The sequence below is a fragment of the Protomyctophum parallelum genome (genome assembly GCF_964188405.1).
Source record: "Protomyctophum parallelum genome assembly, chromosome: 3".
NCBI lineage: Eukaryota > Metazoa > Chordata > Actinopteri > Myctophiformes > Myctophidae > Protomyctophum > Protomyctophum parallelum.
Genome location: NC_139698.1, coordinates 43,893,924 through 43,919,923, shown reverse-complemented (window position 1 = coordinate 43,919,923; position 26,000 = coordinate 43,893,924). Strand labels below are relative to the sequence as shown.

General features: G+C 40.8%; 1 protein-coding gene across 1 annotated transcript; it reads left to right on the top strand.

Annotated features, from left to right (window-relative positions):
- Nucleotides 1-4,486: 4,486 nt before the first annotated feature.
- On the top strand, nt 4,487-25,144 carry nr2f5 (nuclear receptor subfamily 2, group F, member 5). Its single transcript, XM_083760616.1, has 4 exons — nt 4,487-5,623; nt 14,996-15,276; nt 15,764-16,010; nt 22,917-25,144. Exons 1-4 carry the CDS (start codon nt 5,257-5,259, stop codon nt 23,234-23,236), a joined length of 1,215 nt encoding a protein of 404 aa, XP_083616742.1. The 5' UTR covers nt 4,487-5,256; the 3' UTR covers nt 23,237-25,144.
- The last annotated feature ends 856 nt before the right edge of the window (nt 25,145-26,000 follow it).

The window sequence follows — 26,000 nt, the reverse complement described above, 5'->3', positions numbered from 1 at the left end:
TAGCATTGACAGAAGCAGAGCATAGGCACGTGTTGGCAGGTCATCTATAGTAAACCAGTGGCCTCTGCATTTCCTAGGCCACAGGTTCTCAACATGCATGGGTGGAACCCCAGAGGGGACCCTCATGCACCTAAATGATTTATAGTTATAAGAACCAAATGGACCAAATGGTCTGCAACTCTCACAGTTTGTATACTCTAAATTCACACTGAGGAAATTGGGGTCCCATGCAGGCATAAAATGAAACTTGAAATTAAAAAGGTTGAGAATCACTGATCTATAGTAAAGCATGTGGCCTCTGCATTTCCTAGGCCATCCGGTGCGGTCATGTTTATCACCCCTTGGCCCTACATTGACACCTCTTGTGTCAAAGCTCCCTGCACCAGTTGCTCCAGCCGTCCATCACTGGGTATCAGTCCTGGGTCAAATAATAGTTGCAAAGATATCCTGGCATTAATTTTGTTAGAATCTAACAGAGGATGGGCTTTTCATCACGACAGTTCAGAATATGGGAAGTGCATTATGGATCACATGTACGTATGTCAAATTGGCTTTCAAATCCTTTCCTGTGATTGTGTAAAGTTTATTGTGCTCACTGATCATGGTCTTGTCTTGTCTAGCCAACTCCACCCTTCTGGCAATGAGGAAGGCAACTCATAAAAATGAATTGCAAGTTCTGACTAAACCCAGGTAACCTGCAGGATTTATGTTTTGATAGATAATCGAATCATAATAGGTCCACTATAATAATGCTTTTTTGATTTCTGTTACAAATGTCAATTGCCACAACATTCTGTACTAGATTTACTTTGCAAAATAGATTTGCTGCAATGCCATTCAATATAATATTCACATATTGCTGCTAAAGTATAGGAAAAGTGCAATGAAACCCACACCACCAAAAATGTTTTTGAGTGGCGCTAGCAAGCTTTGTACAGTATGGCTGTGTGTACCCCATAGTGATGATTTGATTGGCTGAGCAATGTGTGTACCCAATATAGCTATGATTTGATTGGCTGAGCATGAATGCGATGTATGACAATGTATGATGATGTATGATGATAAGAGCGCCCCTCACTTCCCTGAAGAACTTTAAATTAGTTAACTGAATATGCACACACACACACACACACACACACACACACACACACACACACACACACACACACACACACACACACACACACACACACACACACACACACACACAATTGTCTTGTCTCTATCAGGATTATTAGACAGATTGACAGAATCATCAATATTTTACAAAAGCACTTGTGGAGTATTTAACTAAAGTAAGAACTAATGGAACCACATCAAGCATTACCATCTCTATGTTGATCCTCATTTAATGAGCCTTGCTCAATGGAACTTGGTCAAATTCATCCCCATCATAAGTCTGCACTGTATAGAATTACACTCTAATTATTAGGCTGCAAACCTTAAAATGCCCTTGGCCCACTAGCCTGTAGCTCATGGAATGCTCTAATAGCGAGTCATGGGGCTAATTGGAAGACAGGTAAGGTTACATGTGACAGCAATTAAGCTGAGCGCGAGGCCAACTTTATCGCCCCGGGCAAGTCAAGCACAGCACTCAAGCCTCCTAAGTGGGGTCTTGTCCTTCGCGCTATTTTCATAGATTGGGAAATCAGTTGGTTAGTTTTCCTTCTAGCTTTATTTTGTCGACCCCCACAGTGGGAAATTCTTATATCTTTTTTTTTGTTGCCCTCAGTCACAGTTCGTTGCCAGTGTCATTGCATATTCCTAATATGAAGCCAATTGTCCTGCATTTTAGCTATATTGTTAATCAGAAACAACAAACAATAATATAGGCTACTATCTTATATCTTACTTGCTAAAGAATATATAAAATACATTGTTCGTTTCTGTCCCGGAATATGTATATCCTATTCATTTAATTAATAATCCAAATCATGACAGGGAGGGAGACAATTCGGACCAAAAGCCAAGAGTAGCCACAGCCAGGCTACCTTTCAAACAAACTGCAAAACATTTGGAGATGAAGAAGATATCAAATCAATGTCCACCTGTGCACCAATAGTTATGTCAGTCAAACAACACAAATGTGTGGTCTACTGGATGTGCAATAAGTATGTTAATCTCAAAATGTCAAAGAGTGTTTCCTATACATCATCATGGATATAGGCTAATAATAATAACTAGAAAGGTCGCAGAAATGGCAAAGTGTGGTTGCCGCAGTCGCTTACATATGCCCATCCCATTAATATTGCTAGCCAATTACAATGTCACGTCACCCCTGTGATCATGTGTAAGTAATTTGGAGGGGATTTATCGCCCCAAAAATATTTTTTCTGCAAGAAACGGTTAACTTTTTCGCATTTGTGGCGCCCCCTATGGATGAAAATGGAATCGCTTTTGGCTTTTGATTGATTACACCAACCGGGACATCTGATTCAAATTTGGGATGGATTGGACATTCAGTTCGCGATTTGTGGCATTTTTTGTAAAATGGGCCCCTCCCACTAACTTCGGACGACGATTGTGGCCGAACGATACGCACTATCAAAATTCCGATCACGTGTACAGATTTTTGTGAGATTTGGACAAAATCTGTAGGAGGAAAAGCAAAAAGTGTGTTTTGGACAAAATTCAAAATGGCGGAAAATCTATCATGGCGGAAATGGGCGTGGCCTATATTGGGAGATGCGTCATGACCCAAGGAATCTAGGGAAAATGGAATTTTGATTTCACGACCTACGGTTCAAGAGTTATAAGCCAAAACATGAAGTGGGCTGTTATAGCGCCACCATGAGGTTGACCGATAACATTATAGGTTAATTAATTTTAGTAATTATTATGAACCTACCCTCCAAGTTTTGTAACTATAGTGCTTACAGTCTCCGAGAAAAAAATACTTGAATGTGATTTTTCGCATTTTCCCATTAAAGTCAATGGGGAAATTTAATTCACTAATACATTAATATCAATTAAACTATACAACATTTCTCTTAACAAAATAAAAGCACACGATTCCCGATTTTTCCGGTCAATTTGACATATGGCTCAAGTGTACAGTCAAAACTGTGGGAGGAGTAGTGCGACAAACAAAAGACTCCTCCAGTGGAATAATTATAAAGTGTTGCAATTACTAGTCTGGTTGCCCACACTAATAATCTACCTAGGTTAATTATAGCTCTAATAATCGACAGCCTTATAGGTCAATTGAATAGCCTTTTATCTATTTTTTTTAAACAATATTTTGACAATATGAGAGAACACAAAATGCATACACATATACATAGACTACATACACACACACACACACACACACACACACACACACACACACACACACACACACACACACACAAACAGCCACACACAGACAAACAGCCCCCCCCCCCCCCCACACACACACACACACACACACACACACACACACACACACACACACACACACACACATATATGCTACAAAGCCTATAGTGACATACAGAACTTATCTTGATCACGAGTGCGCATTTGCGCAAACTGGTGAAAATGTGTTCATGCAAATGAAGATTGATGCGGCTAAATACAACATGGGATTGGGATATACATACACACCCCATATTATTATTGGGGACTTACCTTCACTTGCCAAATCAAGACCTACAGGGATAGGGGAAAACCTCATTAGAGAACAACACTACAGTCACTGTTAATTACGCAATGACCTTTTGTGCTTTGAGATCCAGCTGGCAAAGCAATACACACAACAAACCGACAGAATCAACACGTTCTCAACTGGTAAAACATTTAGGAGTTTGTAAGTGTTGGCAAGGCGTTTGCCACCTTTTTGTTGTCACAGCGGAGGTGAGAGAAATGTTCTCTCTCTCTCCCTGTCTCTCTCTTTTTGGCACGTGCATTTAAATTTAGAGCTCAGTATCATTAAAGTCAATCCAGATTCATCAGATTATATATGATATAGCCTACATGCTAATTTATGTTTGTAATATCACAATAAGGATCGTGATGATTAAAGCATCATAAAATGCAGATATTAAGGCTACTACACTTTTAAAACGTTAGATAGATATTCAGTAATTTCAGTTGTATCCTATTACCATGCACTTCTAACAGGCATAGATCTTTATTTTGTCATTATTTCATTCTTTATCATTGTGCTCAATGTGTTCACAGACTCATCACGATATTGAGAAACTATAGGCTATACAGACAGTATACCCCTATTGCACTCTGTCAACTCCTTTGTCAATCAAAGGCAACCCAATCGACCGCGGTCCAATTAAATAGCCCCTTACTTTTCTATTATTCCCTTACCAATTGTGAGTGGCCATTCATAACTTGCTTCTCTCGATGGGAGGAGGCGGCATGCCCTTATTTGGAGATTGTGGCCCTACATGGAGCGCGGCTACAGGGCGCTCCCATTCTGGCCGGGATGTTTAGTGTCACTTTCACCAAATTTTAAGTATGATTCTCAGAGATGCGACCGACCGCCGAAGGGAGAAGTACACTTGACTGTCAAAAGCCTTTTTGCGCGTAAATAAACTCACTTCTTCTTCAATCAGAACGCACACCTTTTTGCGGTAGGCTGCAAGGACGAGTTTATCAAACGCGGCGCACGAGAACTCCAAGGACAACTTTTCGTGATTGCTCATTACGATTTATGTGAGTTTGTAACCCTGCAAATTGGCCGATGTATGGCTGGTATTGATTTGGTGTGATTGATCGGAAGGAAACATCGTCTTGGAAGATATATTTACCTTCAATCGTGACGAGACAACAATTATTCAATTCCAATTCACTGAGTCTGAGAGAGAAAAACATTAGGCTAGCTGCAGCGACTCAAAGAAGCTGTTTTTTTTAATATATTTTTTCGAAAACAAGTTTTTTATTTGAGCACTTTCAACATTTAAGCCTAATGTATTGATACGCTATTACGCTCAAGAGGGTCAAACTTTGAAGAGAACGCGTTTATGGATTTCTGTGCAGTGAGTAGAACTGGGAATTGTAGGCTATGTTACGTTCTTACATAGGCTAATGATCATGTTAATACCTTGACGTTTTTGTAAACTTTTATTTAAAAAAAAATATATACCATTAATATAGAAAATACTAGATTGAACACATTTTAGTCCCACATTAATCTCAGAAGGAAGTGGGAAGCGCCTGTTCGCCCTGCCTTGTTTTCCCTAAACGTCAGAACGGATTTCTATCCCCTCCCCGCGCAACGGAGTCTCTTGGTGGGTGAATCAAAGTGTTTGGGATAGTATGGCAATGGTAGTAAACCAGTGGCAAGAGAACATTTCCGCAGATCCGGGGTCCCAGCTCCAGATTTGCGGCCAGGAACCTGGCGGGGCACCGGGGACGCCCAACGGTTCTACCCCGGGGAACGATGCACTTTCCGGGGACAAGATCCCCAACGTGGACTGCATGGTGTGTGGGGACAAATCCAGTGGCAAGCATTACGGTCAATTCACCTGCGAGGGATGCAAAAGCTTCTTCAAGCGCTCGGTGAGGCGGAACCTTAGTTACACCTGCAGAGGGAATCGTGACTGCCCCATCGACCAGCACCATCGGAACCAGTGCCAGTACTGCCGACTCAAAAAGTGCCTAAAAGTAGGCATGAGGAGAGAAGGTGAGGCAAGCTTCTGTCGGTGGTTGATGATGCATAGCCTATATGTTTTGATCGAAGCTGTGCTTTGATTTACAATATAGCCTACCAGATTTATGTGCGCAAAGTTGTGCGTAATGTTGAAGCAATTTGAAGCTGTGTGTGTGTGTGTGTGTGTGTGTGTGTGTGTGTGTGTGTGTGTGTGTGTGTGTGCGTGTGTGTGTGTGACTGTGCGTGCCCGCGCGTTTGTTTGTTATACACTGAAAAAAAAGAGGTTTGTCTTTGTGCTCATATTAATTATGGTGTTTGCTCCCCAACACCCACAGCCGTTATAAGAGGATCCCGCTACATTTGTTGTATTGTGTATGAGTAACAACGGGTCAATTAGTGCGAATTAGGAACAGTGGCAACGTGTTCCTCCTATAAGGAGAGCGCTTCGCTTCTAATCAGTCAGCGAACCTCATTGCAATCCGCTCAGTGAGAGAGCAATATTGTGATAGTAATTATAACGTGCGAAATTAGGCTACGTCTATACCCAAGGCATAGCTGTCTATATTTACGGTACCATACATTTACCAGGTACCATAATACTAATAAATAAATAATATTAGAGCCTATATATAGATCAAAGATGGGATCATGGATGTTTTATAAAAGTCTAATTAGACTATATACAATTGACTTATGGAGGTTGCGAATTATTTTTGGGCCAATGTTTTGGCAATTTTGTTTATGAATAAGTTATACATTATATAAAATTAGCCATAGGCCTATTGCAAATATTAGATGATACAATTAGTATTACCAATTGGAAACTTGTGTGAGTAAACACACACACACACACACACACACACACACACACACACACACACACACACACACACACACACACACACACACACACACACACACACATATATATATATACTGTGTATATGTGTAATTTGTGTATATATATATATATATATATATATATATATATATATATACTGTATATATATATATATATGACATTGACACTGCATTTCTCTCTTTTTTAATTTTGTTTTAATTTTGGTCATATCGTGCACATAGACAGTTTAACATCAAGTGATACATGTTTTCAAAACCAACAGATGTAAGATTAGTACATGTCATGTGTGTCATATTGTATTTGCTCCTGTTCATGTAGGCCTACTTATTCATTTACAAATATATATAGGCTATTCCAGTTCTTAATGATGACCAATGTTATAATATGATGCCATTGTATTTCTCAAACTCCAAATCTTATGATCAAAATACAATGGAGTTGGGTGGAAATATCTGTCCCAATTACCCATATGCGATCTTTAAAGTTATCACGTTGTTAAGGCACCATTGCACCAATAGTGTAGTGTAGTAGTCGTGTTTGTGTGTGTGTGTGTGTGTGTGTGTGTGTGTGCGTGCGTGTATGTAGTGTATACACTGTACACATAATCTTCGCACTTGCAAAGCACCCGCAGGCTGAATTGACTCGGTCATGCCCCTTTCTGACGGAGTGAACCCGAGGAAATCGCCTGACGCACCGCAGTCTGTTGACCTTTCATCCACAAAAACAAGGCCTGTGCTTTTTGCTCCTAATTGCACACCAGATATGCCCATACTGATGGATAAGCGACGTTGAAAATAATGAGTTCAGTCATGGTATCCTGCACATTTATGTTGTATGGCCTATAGTGTGTCTAGGTCTATAGGCTACCTCAAGTTGTTGCAAAACACTTAAATATAGACTATGTTAAAAGCATTTTGGCACATGTGCCAAGTTCTCACGTGTCAGTGCATTTGAGGTCAAAGGGACGCCAAAAGGCTACCCCAAATGTCTTTCAGCAGACAGTCTGTATATATCATATTGACTATGAATGAATTGATTCCCAAGGTATTCATCTGATACAGATGTATTTCCATTTTTGCTATGGAAAAAAGTGTTTTTTTCTAATAAAACCCACATAGACCAAAATGATTGGCAGGATAGGAAAGAACATTTATGACATACATACATGGGAAAATGTGAATACCGGTAGTATAGCCTATTGCCCACACCCAGCACATGTGCGCGCGCACACACACACACACACACACACACACACACACACACACACACACACACACACACACACACACACACACACACACACACACACACACACACACACACACACACACACACACAAGTTTGCTGTGAACTGAAAAGCATTGGAATTGTGAATGCACATGTACAGTAACACTTTTATTATCATCCCCAGAGGTCATACATAAGTCATGTTTCCGTTCGCATTGTGCAGTGGAGTCGCTTTAAAAGGAACCAATGGTGGCATGTATAATATGAATTATAGCCAAATCTGCGTAACATTTTCATTAGTATTTGTGTATTTCCAAAATAACCAACTTCTTTGGTGAAATTAATATCAAAATAATATTTCAAATATGTTTCACTCATGGGAGTGAGACTCTTCTGATTTGAAAATTGTCATTGTTATTTCGTAAACAATTGTTCTATTGTATCCATATCAAATTCTATTTGTGAAAATGATCATCATTTAGATTTTCTTTGCACAGAGACTTTTTGTAATTCATTACCAAGATATTGTGGCATGGCACCGCTTTGCAAGTTGAAGTCTGTCTAAGGCATTTTCTGATAAATGTTGACTGTTTTTGACACATAAAATGTATGTAGGCTACATCATTTCTGGATATGAACTGAGCCCTGAGTCTCTGGTTGTCATCTCAACATGTCTCTTTAATGAGGCCAGAGGAAATGGCACAGTAATGGAACGTCCACGCCAGCATAACTACAGTATATTGATAACATAATATATAGTTTAAAAAATGTAACTCAAGTGGATGGCAGTCATAAACCACAACTATAATAATCAGTATAGATGCCCACGTAATTATCTTTATAGTTATAGTTACTAACATTTCAGACAATCCTAGCTTATACAGTATATATTCATATAGGGCCTATGATAACGTAACTTTATTCATGGTGTGATTACTGGCTTTTCTATTTAAACTATATTAAAAATTGGTACTGGAAGGAAGAGTTTCCGATTTAGCATAATTTAAAAGGGTGATTTCCCACTGTGAGCATATGATTGTAAAAAGATGCTTTATAATGGATGACTTGATCCCAAACACCATACAGTACTTGGGTGCAAATATTTAACCACTTAAACCCTCTATTCTTAGTAAAAACAGATCTGAGTTAACTGTACTTGGATTGCTTTTTTCCGTCAGCTTTTTTGTGAGCTTGTAGATAGGCTATATTTAGGGATGCTGGGGTTCAAGTGGTTAAAGCTTTAATATTGAGTGCCATGCTCTATATACAAAATGTATATAGCCATGCTCTATACAAAATGTATAGAGCATGGCACTATTATTTTTCTAGTACACACTGACACTACACAGGTAGTTGAACTCCAGTGTTGTCAGTGTTTGAGACATGCTTGACACATGGATGTTACATTTATGTACTCTAAATGAGGCAGTTGAAAATACTGACATATTCTTACAAAATTGTTGTCGCCACAAAAAAAACAAGGCTTGTGCTTGGTTGAAAAATAAATTTACAGACTTTTAGACTTTCCCTTCTCATTTTGGAAGTGCCTTATAATAACTAAAGTGATAAGAAATACACTATTTATGTATTTCAGTGTACTGGTAATGCTGGTGTGCACAGATTAATTATGTAATGTCATGTCTGTAGTGTTTTTCTTGAACTACATTTGTGAGCTCGAAGCTAGGGAAGGTACATGCACACATGCACCCACACATTAATATGCATGCAATCTCATTAAAAACAATCTGCAATAGGCACTCGATCCCGCACAAAGTGAGATTTCTGCCGCTGCTCAGGACCCTAGTTCATGCAACAAAAACCCAAAAGAGGTGTTGCATATAGGTCAATGGAAACTAAAACATTAACACACAGGTTCAAGTCAAAGTCCATATGTGAGAGACAACCTTGGGCTCTGAATTGTGCAAATACCCCACTGAAGCGCTAAAGGCTAACCATGTATTGACTAATCCATACCCCGACACTGGGCTTGTAACAGCAGGCAATTTAACATGGCAATGTTGTAGTTTAACCCCCCAGGCTTCAAAAAACCTTTACCTATCACAGTAGCAGTGGTTATGCTGTTATACTAAAGTACTTCCCCTCTTGAAACCATGTTTTTGGACTGTTATTGCCGGAGGCCTCACTTCACATTATAGCACATGTTGCTGTTACTGACCCTTCATTTTCTATGTTTCTCTGGATTATAAAGGCTAATATTTAATACATATATAAAGATTTATATATATATATTAAAAGAAATAAAATTGTATTGATTTGTACAACAAGATGAGTGTAAGTACGCTATACAGTAAACATCTTTCATGAGAAAGGGTCAAGTAAGTGCAGGTGAGGTGAAAACCCGGAAGTGCTTATATGTGGACCTCACCTGTTGCTTACTTGCTCTCATTCTTTTCCCACCTACTGTATCTGTAATAATTGTCTATTGGACATCCTAGGAGTTCACAACTATACTTGCTTTGATACATGGTGCTAATTAACCACTTAAGTCTGGTCTATACTTCAGCATAAGACTATGTGTTGGGTGGCAAAAATAGCAGATCTAACAACCGATCTGTGAGCTTGCAGATGAGCTATTTTCACAGTGCAACATGGTGTAAGTTATTAAGCATACATATATAGGCGCGTGCGCGTGTGTGTGTGTGTTTTGGATAATTGTCACCTATAATAGCATGCCCGAAATATGGACGTCAGGGTTGGTTATTGGTTAAAAATCTAAATGTAACTTTGTAGTCCAGGTGCATTCCATCAATCACTTTAACAGACATGCCTGATTGACTGATGCTGATGTTTGTGACTTAAGTAGCCCAACCTGTTTTTGTTTGTCACCCATGTTACTTGAAATAACACTTTGAAGATATATTGAGTTGGTCGGAAATACACCCCCCCCCCCCCCCCATGCTTGTTTTCTCCATTATAGTTAAAAGATAATACAGGGTTTGTTTATAGCATTAGTTATTTAAAATACGTGCTACAGTAAAGCAAACAAAAACTCTGGTGCGCCAACATTCTAAGAAGATTGTAGAAGCAAGGAGGATAGAGCAATACATAGGCTACACCCAAATAAAACATATTTTCCCGTTTTCAAGTGCTTCATAAGGAAATAAGAGCCAGATAATTAAGTGATCATAGAAATAATAGATATTTGTTTTTAAATGTTTGGGTACAGGATACAAATTAGCTGAGGAACTGTATTGTCTTGTAAAGGGCTCCATATTATACTTCTGTCTTCTGACTGTCACTATCTGCCTTTTGTTACTGCTCCCGCTCTGCGCTCTCATTCCATTGTGTCATTCACACTCAGTACACTTTGAGCCTTACATGGTCAATACACACACCAGGGTTAGGGTCAATTCAACACACTCAACTCCATACAACTTTTGATTAGATTCAATTTTACATACTTAGTTCCTATTTTGTTTTACTATTTTTAAGGAAATCTACCTCCTAGATTGAGTGATATCAAAGTGAAATGAGAGTCAAAGACTGAGCTCTTACTTTTTCTGTGGATGTTTTCTACTTGTCTGTCCACTCTCTCTCCACTCTCTCTCTCTCTCTCTCTGTCTCTCTCTCTCTCTCTCTCTCTCTCTCGCCTTGCATATTATTCCATCTCTTAGCTCCTGTCTGACAGTCTAAGTCATTCTCAGTTATTTTCTTTGCCACAGGACTTGGTGTGTCATGAAGAAGTGACCTGTAGGTCAGAGTTCAGGGCCAAGCTAAATGGGTCACTGTGAGAGCTACAGCAATGACACCTGAGTGTCACATCACACACGCACGCACGCTGTGTGCATGCGCATTGCGCACGCATGCACAGGTAGCCCCATGTAGTACCTCAGTCCCTACGCTCATATTGTAGCTCCGAGATGAGGTCCCACCGTCCTTGCTTTCCACCGTGTTTCAGAACCGGTGGTTTCCACTAGGTCACATTTCTTACCCTTTTCTGCACATCGTATCCAACAAGTAACGGTCGGATAAAGAGCTAAACTATTTTTACTTTATTAACGGACAAGAAAATCCAACTTACGGGTTGAAACGAGCGTTTAAATCACTTATTTAGCCATGTTTTGCAAGGAAGTTGCAGCCGGAGAGGCAACATTAGCACCCCCCCTGGTCGAATGTCGAGTGAACTGAAGTCAGTGGACTTCAAACATGGCTAAAAAAGTGATTTAAACGCTCGTTTCAACCCGTAAGTTGGAGATTCTTGTCCATTAATAAAGTAAAAATAGTTTAGCTCTTTATCCGACCTTTACTTTTTGGATAAGATACGCAGAAAAGGGTAAGAAATGTTCCTAGTGGAAACCATGCGCCGATTCTGAAACGCAGTGGAAGGCTAAGCGGTGGAACCTCATCTCGGAGCTACAGTAAGAGCGTAGGGATTGAGGTACCATATGGGGCTACTCAACAGGTAGATTGTGACTACAAGGGGTACAGGAATTCCTCTGTGCTTCAGTGTACAATTCTAGCTAAGTGTAAACAAATGGCATATGTTGTTAGGCCAGTTGCGTGCATTGTATGGACTGACACACACGCCTGGCACACACTGTACACACACCACATGCATAAATATATAAATACTCATACATGCACGCGCATGGTCATGCAGAGTAATTTGTTTTTTATTAGTGGAAGTGTAGAGTAGTAGACTGAGCCAAATCTATTATGTGTCTACGGCGTTCCGGCAGACACCATGACCTTTTAGTCCCAACATTCATGGGCCTTAATTGTATTTAGCTGGCGCACCTCCTCTGTAATTCCTCCTGCAGTCTGACCCAGAGGGTAATCCAGGGCAGCTGAGCACAGAGTGTGCACTCGCTGCCATGTGCTGTAGTGGCATTATGAAATGGTGTTGCTGAAATACCCCGTGGTGCCTAGGTTTCTATGCCACTTTCCAACTCCATGTTTCCGTGCTGCCATTACAGTGGACAGGAGTTTTATGTTGGTGGTATTATTGGTGCAAATCGAAACAAGAATGTTTTCCAATGCTTTTACCACAGTGATGTGCAGAATAGACATGCAAGTTTAGCCAACCCCTCTTTTTTGCTTATCCCAGAACATCCAACCTCGATTTGCCTCACTGTTCAAGCTTGTTTTCTCTTCACTGCTCTAACAAGCCTCAGTGCCTTTCTGGTTATCTCAATCCTCTTAGTATACCGTATTGAACTGTGCTTTCCTCAAACTGTGCTTATACAACTGTTAATAAAAAAAATTGATAAATCAAACAAACCGTAGTGTCCGCACCCCTGTCTTGTAGGCCAGGAAATAGAAAGAGCAGTGTGTCTCCTGTCAGATGTCGTTTGCCACTAGCGAGTGACCCCCACAATGAGGCTTTTGAGAGGTCAAGTGGATCGATTGTATTTATGTTCTGGAGGATTAACCATTAATTAATGCAAGACCAAGTACGAACCATATAAATTACACTTCAGTGAAGTTCAGTTGTGGTTTTCTGGAAATTGTGGAATTCTGCTAATGAAAGGTTCTGTGTGTCAAAAGTCCACATCTTTTATGTACAGAGTGAGAGCTGTGCTGTTGTGAGTGTGAGTGACAAGGAATGTCCCATTGTGCAATGTTGTTTTTGTGACAAGCAACACCTCTTCATAGCTCAGACGCCGTTGTTTGCCAAAGGAGACTGCATTCTTTTTCTGGGAATGTGGGTTGAAATGAGCTCACATGCAGCAAAAATTAGTATTTTTTTAGGTCGAAATCTTTTGTCCAATGTTTTTTAGTTTTTTCCATGTGGGTGACAGGGAAGAATTAACGGCATCTTTATGGCATTCGCGAGTGATTTGACCTCTTGTCTTTTTTTGGGCAGGCGCACTGTCGTGCATTGGACTGACACAGCTGCTGTGTTTGAGATGACAGGTGACACAGGGTTGAAAAGCATTTTCCAAACTGTTGTTCCCCCTCCCCTCTCTCTCTCTCTCTCTCTCTCTCTCCCAGATCTGGTTCTCTGCCTCCACCTGTCTCTTCATAAACCATTTCTCCCTCTGTAGCAAACCTCACCTCCATGTTGTATTCAACCACTAGGGTTCGATTTGCTGGTGGGGGATTGGGTGAAATCCATGCAACTGCGTTTGATATCTGCCCTCTCCCATTGTTATCGCCAGTGGCAATAGTGGTCCCACTGAATAAAATACAAGCATTTCCTTTTGGGAAATGAAGACTGCCTGATATCTATTTTTCATATTATGTTTAATAATATCACAATTTAATTCGTATCATGATGCGTTGTGAGCACCACATCCCCTTTGGCCTCAGTCCTCCTTGTACTTATCACCTCTCGCTCTCTTTCTCTACTTTATCACACTTTTTGTAGCTCTTTAGTTTCTTGCAATGGCACTCCCATTTCTCGCTTGCCTTTTCATTACCTTCTCTCTCTCTCTCCCCCCCCCCCCCCCCCTCTCTCTCTCTCTCTCTCTCTCTCTTTATTCCATCTCTCTGTAACAGTAGATGGAGTTATTAGTTAGACAGCAGGGATGGCTGAACAGGTGTTTTCCAAATGGGCCTTTAAGCACTCACCGCATCATCATTGCTTGGCGAGGGGGGTTGGGACGTGTGTGTGTGTGTGTGTGTGTGTGCGTGTGCAAAAGTTAGTGAGAGCATGGCCTCTGTGCGCCCTCCTTGCCTTAGGTTGAGCCATTTGCCAGTGCAAGCGGGAGGATGGGAGTGTCTGTGTGAAGGTGTGAAGAAGTGCGATGTCTTTACCGTCTGCTGCTTGTCATTACTCATTGATGCATAGTAGCAATATAGAGTAAGGCGTTGGTCTGACCAGGATGAGACACTGTGTAGAGTCTGCCGACACACTTAGCCAGAAACATTTCCCTATGCTTTTCTCACCGCCATTGGCTTTAAGTCTATCCTCTCCTCTCCTCTCCAGTAAATGACAGGGCTTTTAGCTGCAGTTCGCCCTCCTATATGTTTCCTGTGAGACAGTGCAGAGCCCCTGTGGCTGTAGAGCAGATTGTGGTTTACGGCATGGTGTGATAGCAGCCCTACTAAATCAAGGCAGTTAGTGCAGGACCCCATAATGACAGTGTGTTGACAGAGAAGCTTTCAGGTCCTGATTTTTACTGTGGTACATGTGTATAGCTGGGCTGAAATAAAGCAGAGGGCGGGATTGAAAGGATGAAAGAAAGATTCATAGAAAGAAAGAAATAATGAATATGTTAATCATTATTATCGTTAATAATTATTATTACCTCAAAGGGATATCTTCTATTAAGATACAACTGATGCCCTACTACTGTATCAGGCTCTCAAATTCTAACCGATGTCTGTATCTCTGTACTCTTTTCTGGCAGCTGTCCAGCGAGGACGTATGTCCAACTCCCAGACCAGCCCAGGACAGTACTTGACCAATGGCAGTGACCCTTACAATGGCCAGCCCTACCTATCTGGCTTCATTTCTCTGTTGCTGCGTGCTGAACCCTATCCAACATCCCGCTATGGAGCACAGTGCATGCAGGGAAATAACCTGATGGGCATTGAGAACATCTGTGAGCTTGCAGCCAGGCTGCTTTTCAGTGCCGTGGAGTGGGCCAAGAACATCCCATTCTTCCCTGACCTGCAGCTTATGGACCAGGTGAGTTGGTGGCATCAATGTGATGGCACACAGTCTTCATCAATATCCTTATGCACAGTCATCTGTATTATGTTATATTCAATTTCAATTCAATTCAGTTCAATTATATTAAAGTGTCAAATCGCAACAAGTTGTCTCAAGACACTTTACACGTAGAGAACCGACAGAGATCCCACACTGAACAAGCAATACTCGGTGGTGTCCACCTGTAGGACCTTAACCCATTCTGACCGGGCACCCATTTTGGTGTTGGCATCATGTTATGCTTTAGCTATTGAAAAATAGCAGATCTACAAGCTCATATCGCGCCACCGAGTGGCGCGATACGAGCTTGTAGGTCTGCTATTTTTTGAAAAATCGAAGAACGACATTTTTAGAATCTGATCTCAGGTCAAAATGGGTTAAGGTTCACAGACAATTAAAGGCCTTAATGGCATTTAGAAATACAAATCATTTAACAATTGTGCCCATAACTCCTGTACCCTAGGTGGCGTTGTTGCGCATGTCCTGGAGTGAGCTTTTCGTCCTGAACGCTGCCCAGTGCTCCATGCCCCTCCACGTGGCCCCCCTGCTGGCGGCGGCTGGCCTGCATGCCTCGCCCATGTCGGCGGAGCGCGTGGTGGCCTTCATGGATCACATCCGCGTGTTCCAGGAGCAGGTGGAGAAGCTCAAGGCCCTACAGGTGGACACTGCCGAGTACTCCTGCCTCAAGTCCATCGTCCTCTTCACCTCTGGTGAGCTGCCATACATATTCACTATGTGGAGAACAACAAACACAAAAGGTTTTAGGTTAAAAACGTTAAAGCTCTATATTCCTATAGTAGAATCATTTCTATTGAGTGTTTGTTCAACGTCTCTGCAGCTTTTTAGTGAGAAGAAAATACATTTTCCGGTGGGTCATCAATTTCAGGGAGAGAGAATTTCTTTTTACATTTTATGGTGTTCCAGTTTGATTGTTTTCTGCACATTTTGTGGTTTTGTTTCATCACTAGCTACCAATTTCACTTGTTTATTCTGTATCCTTTATGAGTTCGCTCTTCTGATTGGATAAAATTGGTATCCCGACCTGAAAATATATTTTCTATTCATTTAAGACCTGGAGACAGAGATAGGGAAACCACCCATGTTACTGAACAAACACTAGTTTGTGGTGCCAGTTCGAACCCGGGCTCCCCCAGAGTTAGTGTCGAAGTGTCCTTGAGTAAGACAACCTGCTCCTGATGTGCTGGTTGGTGCCTTGCATGGTTTCCGCCGCCATCGGTGTATGAATGGGTGAATGTAATGCACAATATATGTAAAGCGCCTTCGATAACGGTGCTATATAAATGGACCATTTACCATTTATAGTCATATTCATTAATAGCTATTTTAAAATAAATAATTGTCAAAAACAAATCATAAGAGGAGGTATTTATACTACTGAGGGAGACCATGATTCCCAAGGACCCCATTTTAAACATTTGGCCACAGACCCTCATTTGAAAACATTTTTAAATATCTGGATTAAACTACTATACACAAACCCAGCTGCAGAGATACTAACTAGTATAGTAGTACTAACTAAAAATAGTATTCCAAATCTAAGCAGACTAATCGAACACTTCGGAGAGTTTTCTGGATATAAAATGAATAACTCAAAGTCTGTATTAATGTTCCTTAATAAGGAAGAAAGACAAAGTCCCACAGTAAATACCCCATGCATGACAACCACTGAGGGTTTTAAGTACTTGGGTGTTATGATCAACCCGATATTGGGGAAATGGTCCCAGCTAATTATAACCCTCTAGTGGACAAAACAACAGAGACACTGCATGGTCCAATATGCCCATAGCCATGATTGGAAGAATAAATATAATAAAAATGTCAATTCTGCCAAAATGTATATAATATTTTCAAACTATTCCATTGTCACTTCCAAATATCTTTTTTGATATTTTACTAAACTATTTAGCAGATTTGTTTGGAACGGAAGGAAAGCTAGACTTCGCTTCAATTTGCTATATCTGCCTTATGAAAGAGGGGGACTCCAGATGCCTAACCTTAGATGGTATATTACATTATTACAGCTGACAGGTGCATCGTATTATTTTAAAAACACTTCACCCCCAATATGGGTAAACATCGAACAAGAATCCATTCCAGATTTACCACTACACTTATATTTATATTCCTCAGATGTTAAAACAATTAAAAAAACGTACGTAAGATACCAAATCCCAAATATATATATTTTTAAATACTTATAATTAAAAAGCTACATTTCATCAAAACATGTTCGGATAATGTATATACCACCCCTATCAATACTTGAGAAAACATAAACATTGATTTCAGAAGAGAAGGGAGGCATATCGGTATAGCCTACTATAACCTGTTAGTTGACTACAGTACTGATTCAACAATAGACAAATTAAATGCTAGACATCCAAGAAGACATTGATGAGACAGAGTGGAAACAGGCATGTTTAAAAGCACAAAAACAGACAATAAATACAAGGTTTAAACTACTTCAATATAAATGGTTAATGAGAATGTATATAACTCCTGTTAAACTCCATCATATGTCTGCTAGTATTCCAGATGTTTGTACTAAATGTTTAACAGAGAAAGGTACTCTATTTCACTGTATGTGGGAGTGTCCTAAAATGAAAATATTTAGTTATAACGTGTCTGTCAGAAATATCTAGAACGCAAAGCTCTGTATACTTGGAATATGTCCAAAAAACTTTCTACAGACAGCGAACCAAAAATCTTGGATTTTGGATTTCTTCAAGCAAGGAGAGCTGTTGGAAAATGCTGGAAAAACACAGACGCTCCAACACTGAGGATGTGGCAAAAGGAAATTATGAATTGTATTGGACTGGAAAGACTTACTTATACAGTTAGGGGCAGACAGAATGATTTTGTCCAGCTTTGGGAGACATACATGAATACTATACAGACTATTATGTGCAATATCTGTGTGTGTGTGTGTGTGTGTGTGTGTGTGTGTGTGTGTGTGTGTGTGTGTGTGTGTGTGTGTGTGTGTGTGTGTGTGTGTGAATGTATTGTATATTATACAAAAAAAGGCAATAAAAATATTGAGAAAAAGAAATATAGGCATGAACAAAGGCTAGTACATATCCAAACATGTGCAGGTGTTGGACTGTACATCTAAGAAAGAAACTTCTCAAAGGAACTTTATATTTACTTTTTAATAATAATAATAATAAACTTTATTTATAGAGCACCTTTCATTACATAAAATGCAGTGCAAAGTGCTTTACAGGACTTTACAGGACTTATATAAGAACTCTAAATATCTTATAAGGACTTATAAGATATTTGTAATACCTAAAAATAAAGTGTGTGGGGGGAGTAACATGAAAAAAGCCCATTAGTGCATCAAAGGTAATCCATAAACTATACTATACTATAAACTATACTTGATGCCAAATTGTCAAATAATATAAGATAGAGGCAAGAATAAAAAAAAATTGCCCATCTACAAGCTCACAACGCAAGATAGTTTTACAGTATCTCCATGTATGTTCAAAGACCTACAGAGAACTCAAACTCTTTTGCATTACTCTCAACTTTGAACATTGCTTGACAATTTACTGTCAATGTAAATTCATCACACAGCCCTATCTGACCTATGGAAGGCTTGACCTCAACTTCACCTCTCACTTACACACAGGCTCACTTCAATAGTACTTAGTCTACTATAGCCTTTTCACCTCCACTGAGTTTGACCGAGATGTGACCCGCCTCCCTCCCCCCCCCCCCCCCCCTACTCCACCATACTCGATATGGTCTCATTACCTCCATATGTAACTGCTATAGTACCACAGTTCCACTGCCAGTCATGGTTGGTTATCATGGTTGGTTGCTACCTTGCATCTACTATGCGTACGGCCATAGTACGCATCGTAGCCTACCCATCATAGTACATATAGGTTTGGTTTGGGAGGGAGGGGGGGGCGGGCACATGAAGCAGGGTGGGGGGGGAACATACTGTAGTACACATATCTGTGAATTCATTCAATTAATTCATTCCTTTTTCTAATCCCAGACAGCACCAAACAGTAGTTCCTTTTGAAAGCATCTATAATTTAACTCTTGAATATTTATGTTATAACATGTAAATAGCGAATCACATGCTGCCATTTCTTGACTTTCTTTGGACAGCTGTTGCACAGCTAACGCTGGATTAGTTTGTCTGCCATGTTAGCCAGCCAGCCAGCAAGCTGTTATGGCCTGGCAACATGACTTTAGATTAGCTAGAATACGATAGTCATGGAATCCTGACTATAGTACTGTATGAGCTCTTACCCGTTTGTCTGCCTGTAATATCTCTCTCTCTCTCTCTCTCTCTCTCTCTCTCTCTCTCTCTCTCTCTCTCTGTATTTATTAATATTATTTTATTCTTGCCCAAATTCTGAGAATTACCTGTTTGTCTGCCTGTAATCTCTCTCTCTCTCTCTCTCTCTCTCTCTCAATGATTAATATGTTCTGCATGAAATTCACATTTGATTTAAACTTTTTGTTTTATTTATTAATATTATTTTAATCTTGCCCAAATTCTGAGAATTGTTATTTTTTTTGTCTTTTTTTCTTTTTAGAAAAGAATACATTTATTGTATGTATGTATACTACAGTATGTCTCATTACTCTCATTCTATTTGTGCAAGAATAAAATAATATTAATAAATAAAACAAAAAGTTTAAATCTAATGTGAATTTCATGCAGAACATATTACATATTACGTACGTACGTATGTATGTTCTTTGCCATTTTTACTATTTTGAAAAACATTTTAAAATAGTTCAACTAGCAAGAATAGTAAAAAAAAAAATCAAATAGGTTTATATAAAGGGTGGCGCAAGATATAGCCCATAGTGTAATATTGTGTGCAGTTTTTATTTAATACATAGGACCACAATAGAAACAAGTCTCCAGAACTTTTTTGTGTTATCCTTTTAGCCTTAATGTCTTACTGTGTAAAAAATACCCAGGTTATAATATGGGTTGTTGATAGCATGGCATGCATTATTGAAAAGTTGCGGGTAGCTCTGTGGATCCAATTTGGCTCAAACAAGATTAATCTTTGACTCTTGACACCCTATATTTCTTCCGCCCTCAGAGCAATTATTAGTGGGTTTTCAAAATGAAACACCTCTTTCATGTTTATACCAGGGATACCTACCTACTACTATACCTACTCCCCTTTATTAATTAAGAATTACATAAAAATAATAATAATAATAATCTACATAGTCATCATTCCCACCATTGGGTTCCAGATTAGGTTTCAGATCTGGGGAAATCACGCCTTGTGACCCAGAGAGATGGTGCAGGAAAGCCAGCAGCAAGGATGCGTCTCAGTCCCTGTGTGCGTCTCTTGTTGTTTTTTGTTAAAATCACACTAACCCTGTCTTCTTCCTGTCACAGTTAGTAAGCCTCGCTCTGTGTGTACCTATATGCTGTGCACTGTTCCATGCAGGTAGTTCTAGATATATCGCTCCCATCTCATTTCTTTCATCAAACTCTTCCCCCTCGTGCTCCCATCTATTATTGAAACCAGTCATCGACCCCTCTACAGCCCCCACTCTTTTCCCCAAACCCAACCCCAGGCCTAGTTTGGGTCCTAAAACCCCTGCCCCCACCGACCACGCTAGCTGAATTATGCATGGTGGGTTTCAGTGTGAAGGGGAATACGCCACAGCCACTGCCATGACCTACATAACCCCTGTAGCCTTGAGCATCCCATGGGCACTCACACTCACACACACAGACACAGACACCAATGACACAAACACGTGTGCGCACACAGACACATTTGCACACATTGAAAAAAGGGAGACGAGATGATTTACATAAAAAATAAAAGAAGAAACCAGACTTGAGGTGAATTTTGTCATATACATTCAATCGGTGTGCACAGATCAACACAAAGACACAATCAAATCTGAACACAAGCAGTCAGAGACATCGAGATGGGCACACACAAGCTAGTTACACAAATGCTTATTAGACACCCCCCATAAAGACTTGGTATAGCAAGATAACATAATCAAACACCAATCATCAGCCCTGCCTTTTGAGAACCCCCCTCCCCCCTCTCGTTTCTGCATAAAACCCAGCCCCATCAACCCACCTCAGAAATGGTCCATCTCAGCCCGGCCACCCTGATGACTAACCCCCACTGCCCCTGGGTGTGTGCCCAAGTATCAGACAAAGGGAGTTGGTGTCTGGTGTGGGCAATCGCCCACAGACTTGCTTCTTTGGCACGCGAGGGTGTTGAGTCACATGGATGGCCCCACTTACAATGTGTATACCAGTCAACGACAACGAAATGGTCACGCATCTCCTCCATTTAGTTCCATTTGTATGCTCTCCGAGTTAAATTAGCATTGATTTTACAATATAAATTGGGAGTCCCAGAGATAGAAATGCCATTAAATGGGGGTCCGTAGAATAATGCATGTCAAACTAATGCATCTCAAACTGCATATCTTCTCTTATGGGGGTCCCTGGCATATCTTTTCAAATGGGGGGTCCGCGGGCTAATGAGTGTCAATTTGGGGGTCTTTGACATGAAAAAGTTTGGGAACCACTGCTTTATACAACCCATAAACAATATCAGCCAAATTAAATCTTTTGTTGCCGGGAACTGAAGCTCATCAGGAAAGACAAAGGCTTCAAACAGTGGTGCTTAGCACACTCAACTAAAGTAAAGTACTTAGGGAGAGCAAGTCAGCCTTCCAAATGAGGGTTCATACAGGGGACAGCGACAGAGAGCATAGCAGCACTGCTGCTAGATGTACAACATGCAGCAGTGCACAGTAAAATGTGCATGAGTTCCGAGTTCACACATATCTGACCTCCTGCACAAAGCCCCTGTGTACGGAGGGTGTGAAAAGTATCACACAACGTAACACGCTCTCCTGGTCGTGTGAGACTCATTCTGAGGCGGAGGGCTGGTGGAACCAGAGGTGTGAGGCGGTGGGAGTGCTGAGCGTGACCTTCCAACCACGGGGAGAGGGAATGCTGTAGTTCAATGTGACAAGAGTGTTTACAGTACGAGCTTAATATGCTGTACCTCCCTGCATCTACAGCCATGCTTTTAACTAGCTTATGAAGGTCTACTCATTCATCAGCATTCTGAATATGTAGTTCTTTTATGCCAGTTTTAGTACAGAGTTCAACGAATGTGTGGAATTGTGCACTGTCCTAGTCTTCGCATACTTTGTCACTCACAGCAAATAATTGCATGTGAGAAAGGCTAACGAACACTAAGTCACTGGTTTACAGCGTAGGGTCTGGGGATTCTCTGGGGTCCCCTGCTAATTGAATGATAGTCAGGAATCATATTAACCCTTTGGGTAACTTCGGAATTGTACTAATGGAACCAAATGGACCATTGGCTTCATTAATTCCATCTGTACACTGTATCAATGATGATACAGTGTAGACTGGGTTCACAGAGATTAAAAAAAAGTGCCTCTATCCTTTACACCTTGATTAGTGAACTGAATTTACTAGAGAAAACAGGTGAAGAATAGATAATGTGTACATACTGTAGTACATGTATTGCATTCTTGCTTATCAGACATCATTTTTAATGTAATCCTATCCTGTCTTCGTGTCCCTCTAGATGCCATGGGGCTCTCAGACGTAGCTCATGTGGAGAGCATCCAGGAGAAGTCCCAGTGTGCGCTGGAGGAGTACGTGAGGAACCAGTATCCCAGCCAGCCCAACCGCTTCGGGCGGCTCCTGCTGCGCCTGCCCTCGCTGCGCATCGTGTCCTCGCCTGTCATCGAGCAGTTGTTTTTCGTTCGCCTGGTGGGGAAGACTCCCATCGAGACGCTGCTTCGTGACATGCTGCTGTCAGGGTCCAGCTACAACTGGCCGTACATGCCCGCTGTGCAGCGGGACCGGCCCATCTCCCTCCACTACAACGAGAACGGGCCCTGAGACGGTCGAGGACCTGGCCAAATTCCATGAGCAATTCATGCTGAACATTCATCTGACCACTCATATACACTACAGTACACCATCTTCCTGTCCCTTGTATACGACACCTCAACTCTCCCAGAAGAAGAAGCCCCCGCCACCATTCCACCAAATACCTAGACTTGACCAGCCAACTACCATGCTTCAACATCCCAGTTAGCCGAGCCAGCCAGTCACTCACCTCCTTCTTGGAGAGATTGCGGCCAAAGGAGAGACATAATGGTCCACCGTGGTCCCCAAGATGATGGTGCAGTCTATCTTTGAGGCGTGTGACATGAGATTAACTTGCCGGGAATGAACGGGCCACAGCTGGTCAGTTCACCAGCAGCTCTGTTGGACTCACAGGAGTTGTCACGTCCAAACCCTAAACCAGGAAAGCAAATGACAGGACATCTGTTCCATTGCTGGTACCGTTCCTGCATTTAAAGGGGCTGTGTCCAAGCATCCTAATATAATGCTTGTCGAGCAAGGGCTTTGCCAGTAGAACTGTTCTACCAACAGAACAAAGCCTTGTGTTTATTTACCAGTTTTTATTTGGAAGAAAACCACAAGCCATTAAAAAAGACAAATGCCAAATTTTCCTTGGACTCTTGAGGACATGTATATTGTGTGTGTGTGTGTGTGTGTGTGTGTGTGTGTGTGCGTGCGTGCGTGTGTGTGTGTATTGGCACTGTTTATATATATAAAAAACATGATTGTGTCCATATGAATATCATTGACCCATAGGCATTGATAGTGTATTGGGGTTTAATGTGAAAAGCTCAGGTCCAAGGGTGAGGGTACAGAATGGACATATGCCATTATCAATACAAGGACACATCCGTCTCACCAATTTTACACCCATCAACAAACTGTGCCAAAGCTGAAAAAATGCATATTGTTTGGAATATTTTTTTGTGACAGTGTTGGTGATGGCAATTTAAGTTTTGGTAGGTCTGTAATTTGACTTTTACTTGTATCTAGGTCTCAGGGGGGTGTGGGAATTTGTAAAAAAAGAAAAAAAGAAAAAGAAAATAAAGGAATATATGCACTTGCATTGTAAAACTAGACAGAACCTACCATTAACAATTTCACAACTTTCATGTGGCCCTTCATAACTCATAAAGTTGTCAAAGGAGAGACAAAAACAACCTCTTGAATCTTGATTGTTTCAACAGCCAGTGATTGTCAGTCCCTCACCATGACAACAGGTGATAGCTGTGATATTTTGGTGGGAAGTGGGGGAAGGATTTTGTAAAATTAGCTGTACTTGCCTTAGAACAAAATATTTTGTCAATGACCATTTATTTTATGACTGTGCCATAATCTGTTGTTACCTGTTATGACAGGCATTACGTCCTCCTTATACCATTTTAGCAGAGGAAAGGAACTGGTTTACTGTCAAAAACACCACAATGCCCACTCAATGTGTAATAATATGTTAACGTACCAAAAAGTGCTACCACTAAAAATATATATATCAGCCCTTTTTATGTGTTCCGGCTTCTTTCCTCTTCTACTGATGTTGTCATTAAGGAAAGGCCACCTTCAATTCACAAGTGTCATTCAGTCAGACAGGATATTGTAGTAAAATGTATCACTAACCTCTGAAAACCCCAATTCATGTTACAATGTTGTCCTTGTTGGACGTTTGACTGTGACAGAGTGTAGAATTATACTCAGTGTTTTCGTTTGCAGGATAAATTGGTTTTTGATCAATCGTCTCATGTTGCCCAATGCCTACATGGCACTGTGGTATCATCAACAAATAGTATTTGACAAACATCTGGGACCTTTGTCTGTTGTCTATTGATAAACGATTTCACAGATTATTTCTATAAGAGTTTGTTTTTTCCCTCTATTTTTGTTCGAAAATATTGATCCATTATTTGAAATAAAAAATCTGTTCACAGTATTGTTTGTGCGGTTACAGTATAATTCCCATAATACACCTAAATAAATAATTAAGAGACCATCAGTCACAACAAATCTTTACTCCCACCCCACCAAGCACACTGTAAGTATGACAACTACTAAATTAAAAGGTTGTATGGCTAGAAACAAACTGAAAGCACCTACATGATCTATGTACAAAATGAAATGATATCAATGCTCCTTTGACCCACAAGTCTCTCACCAAGGAGAAAACGCATATAGACTGATCAATGGTGATTCCATCAGTGACAATAAAACAAGTGGGCTTAGTGGGGGTTTCCGTGGCTGGTATGGTGCAGCCCAAATGTTGATCCAGGCCTGCTGTTAGATGGTACATGATAGAATGTAAACACACAGGGTGACCCCTCACATTATGGTGTGCATGTGTGTGCATGTGAGAGGGAAAAGAGTGTGAGCACACATGGTCTTTGACCTTTGAGTTCAAGGTGCGTCACTTTGTGTGAACATGTGTGCGCGTGCGTGCGTGCGTGCGTGCGTGTGTGCGCATGCGTGTGCCGCGTGTGTGTCCGTCCGGCCTAGAGGAGCAGATTTTCCTGCTGGTGCCTTCACCAGTACATGTAAACACTGTTATTGCTCCTTGACTGGGTCCCAGGGGTGATACCAAAGCAGAGGGAGACAGGAGGCACAAAGAATCACGAGTCCTACTAAGTCCTGAACTGACCAGTGAGCATTATACACACAGCGGCCATTTTGCCACTTAAAACTTGAACCCCAGCATGCCTTGGTGGGAACGTTCACCAAATCTGCTATTTTTGGTGAAGAGATTTGGTGTAGATGGAGAAAAAAAGTA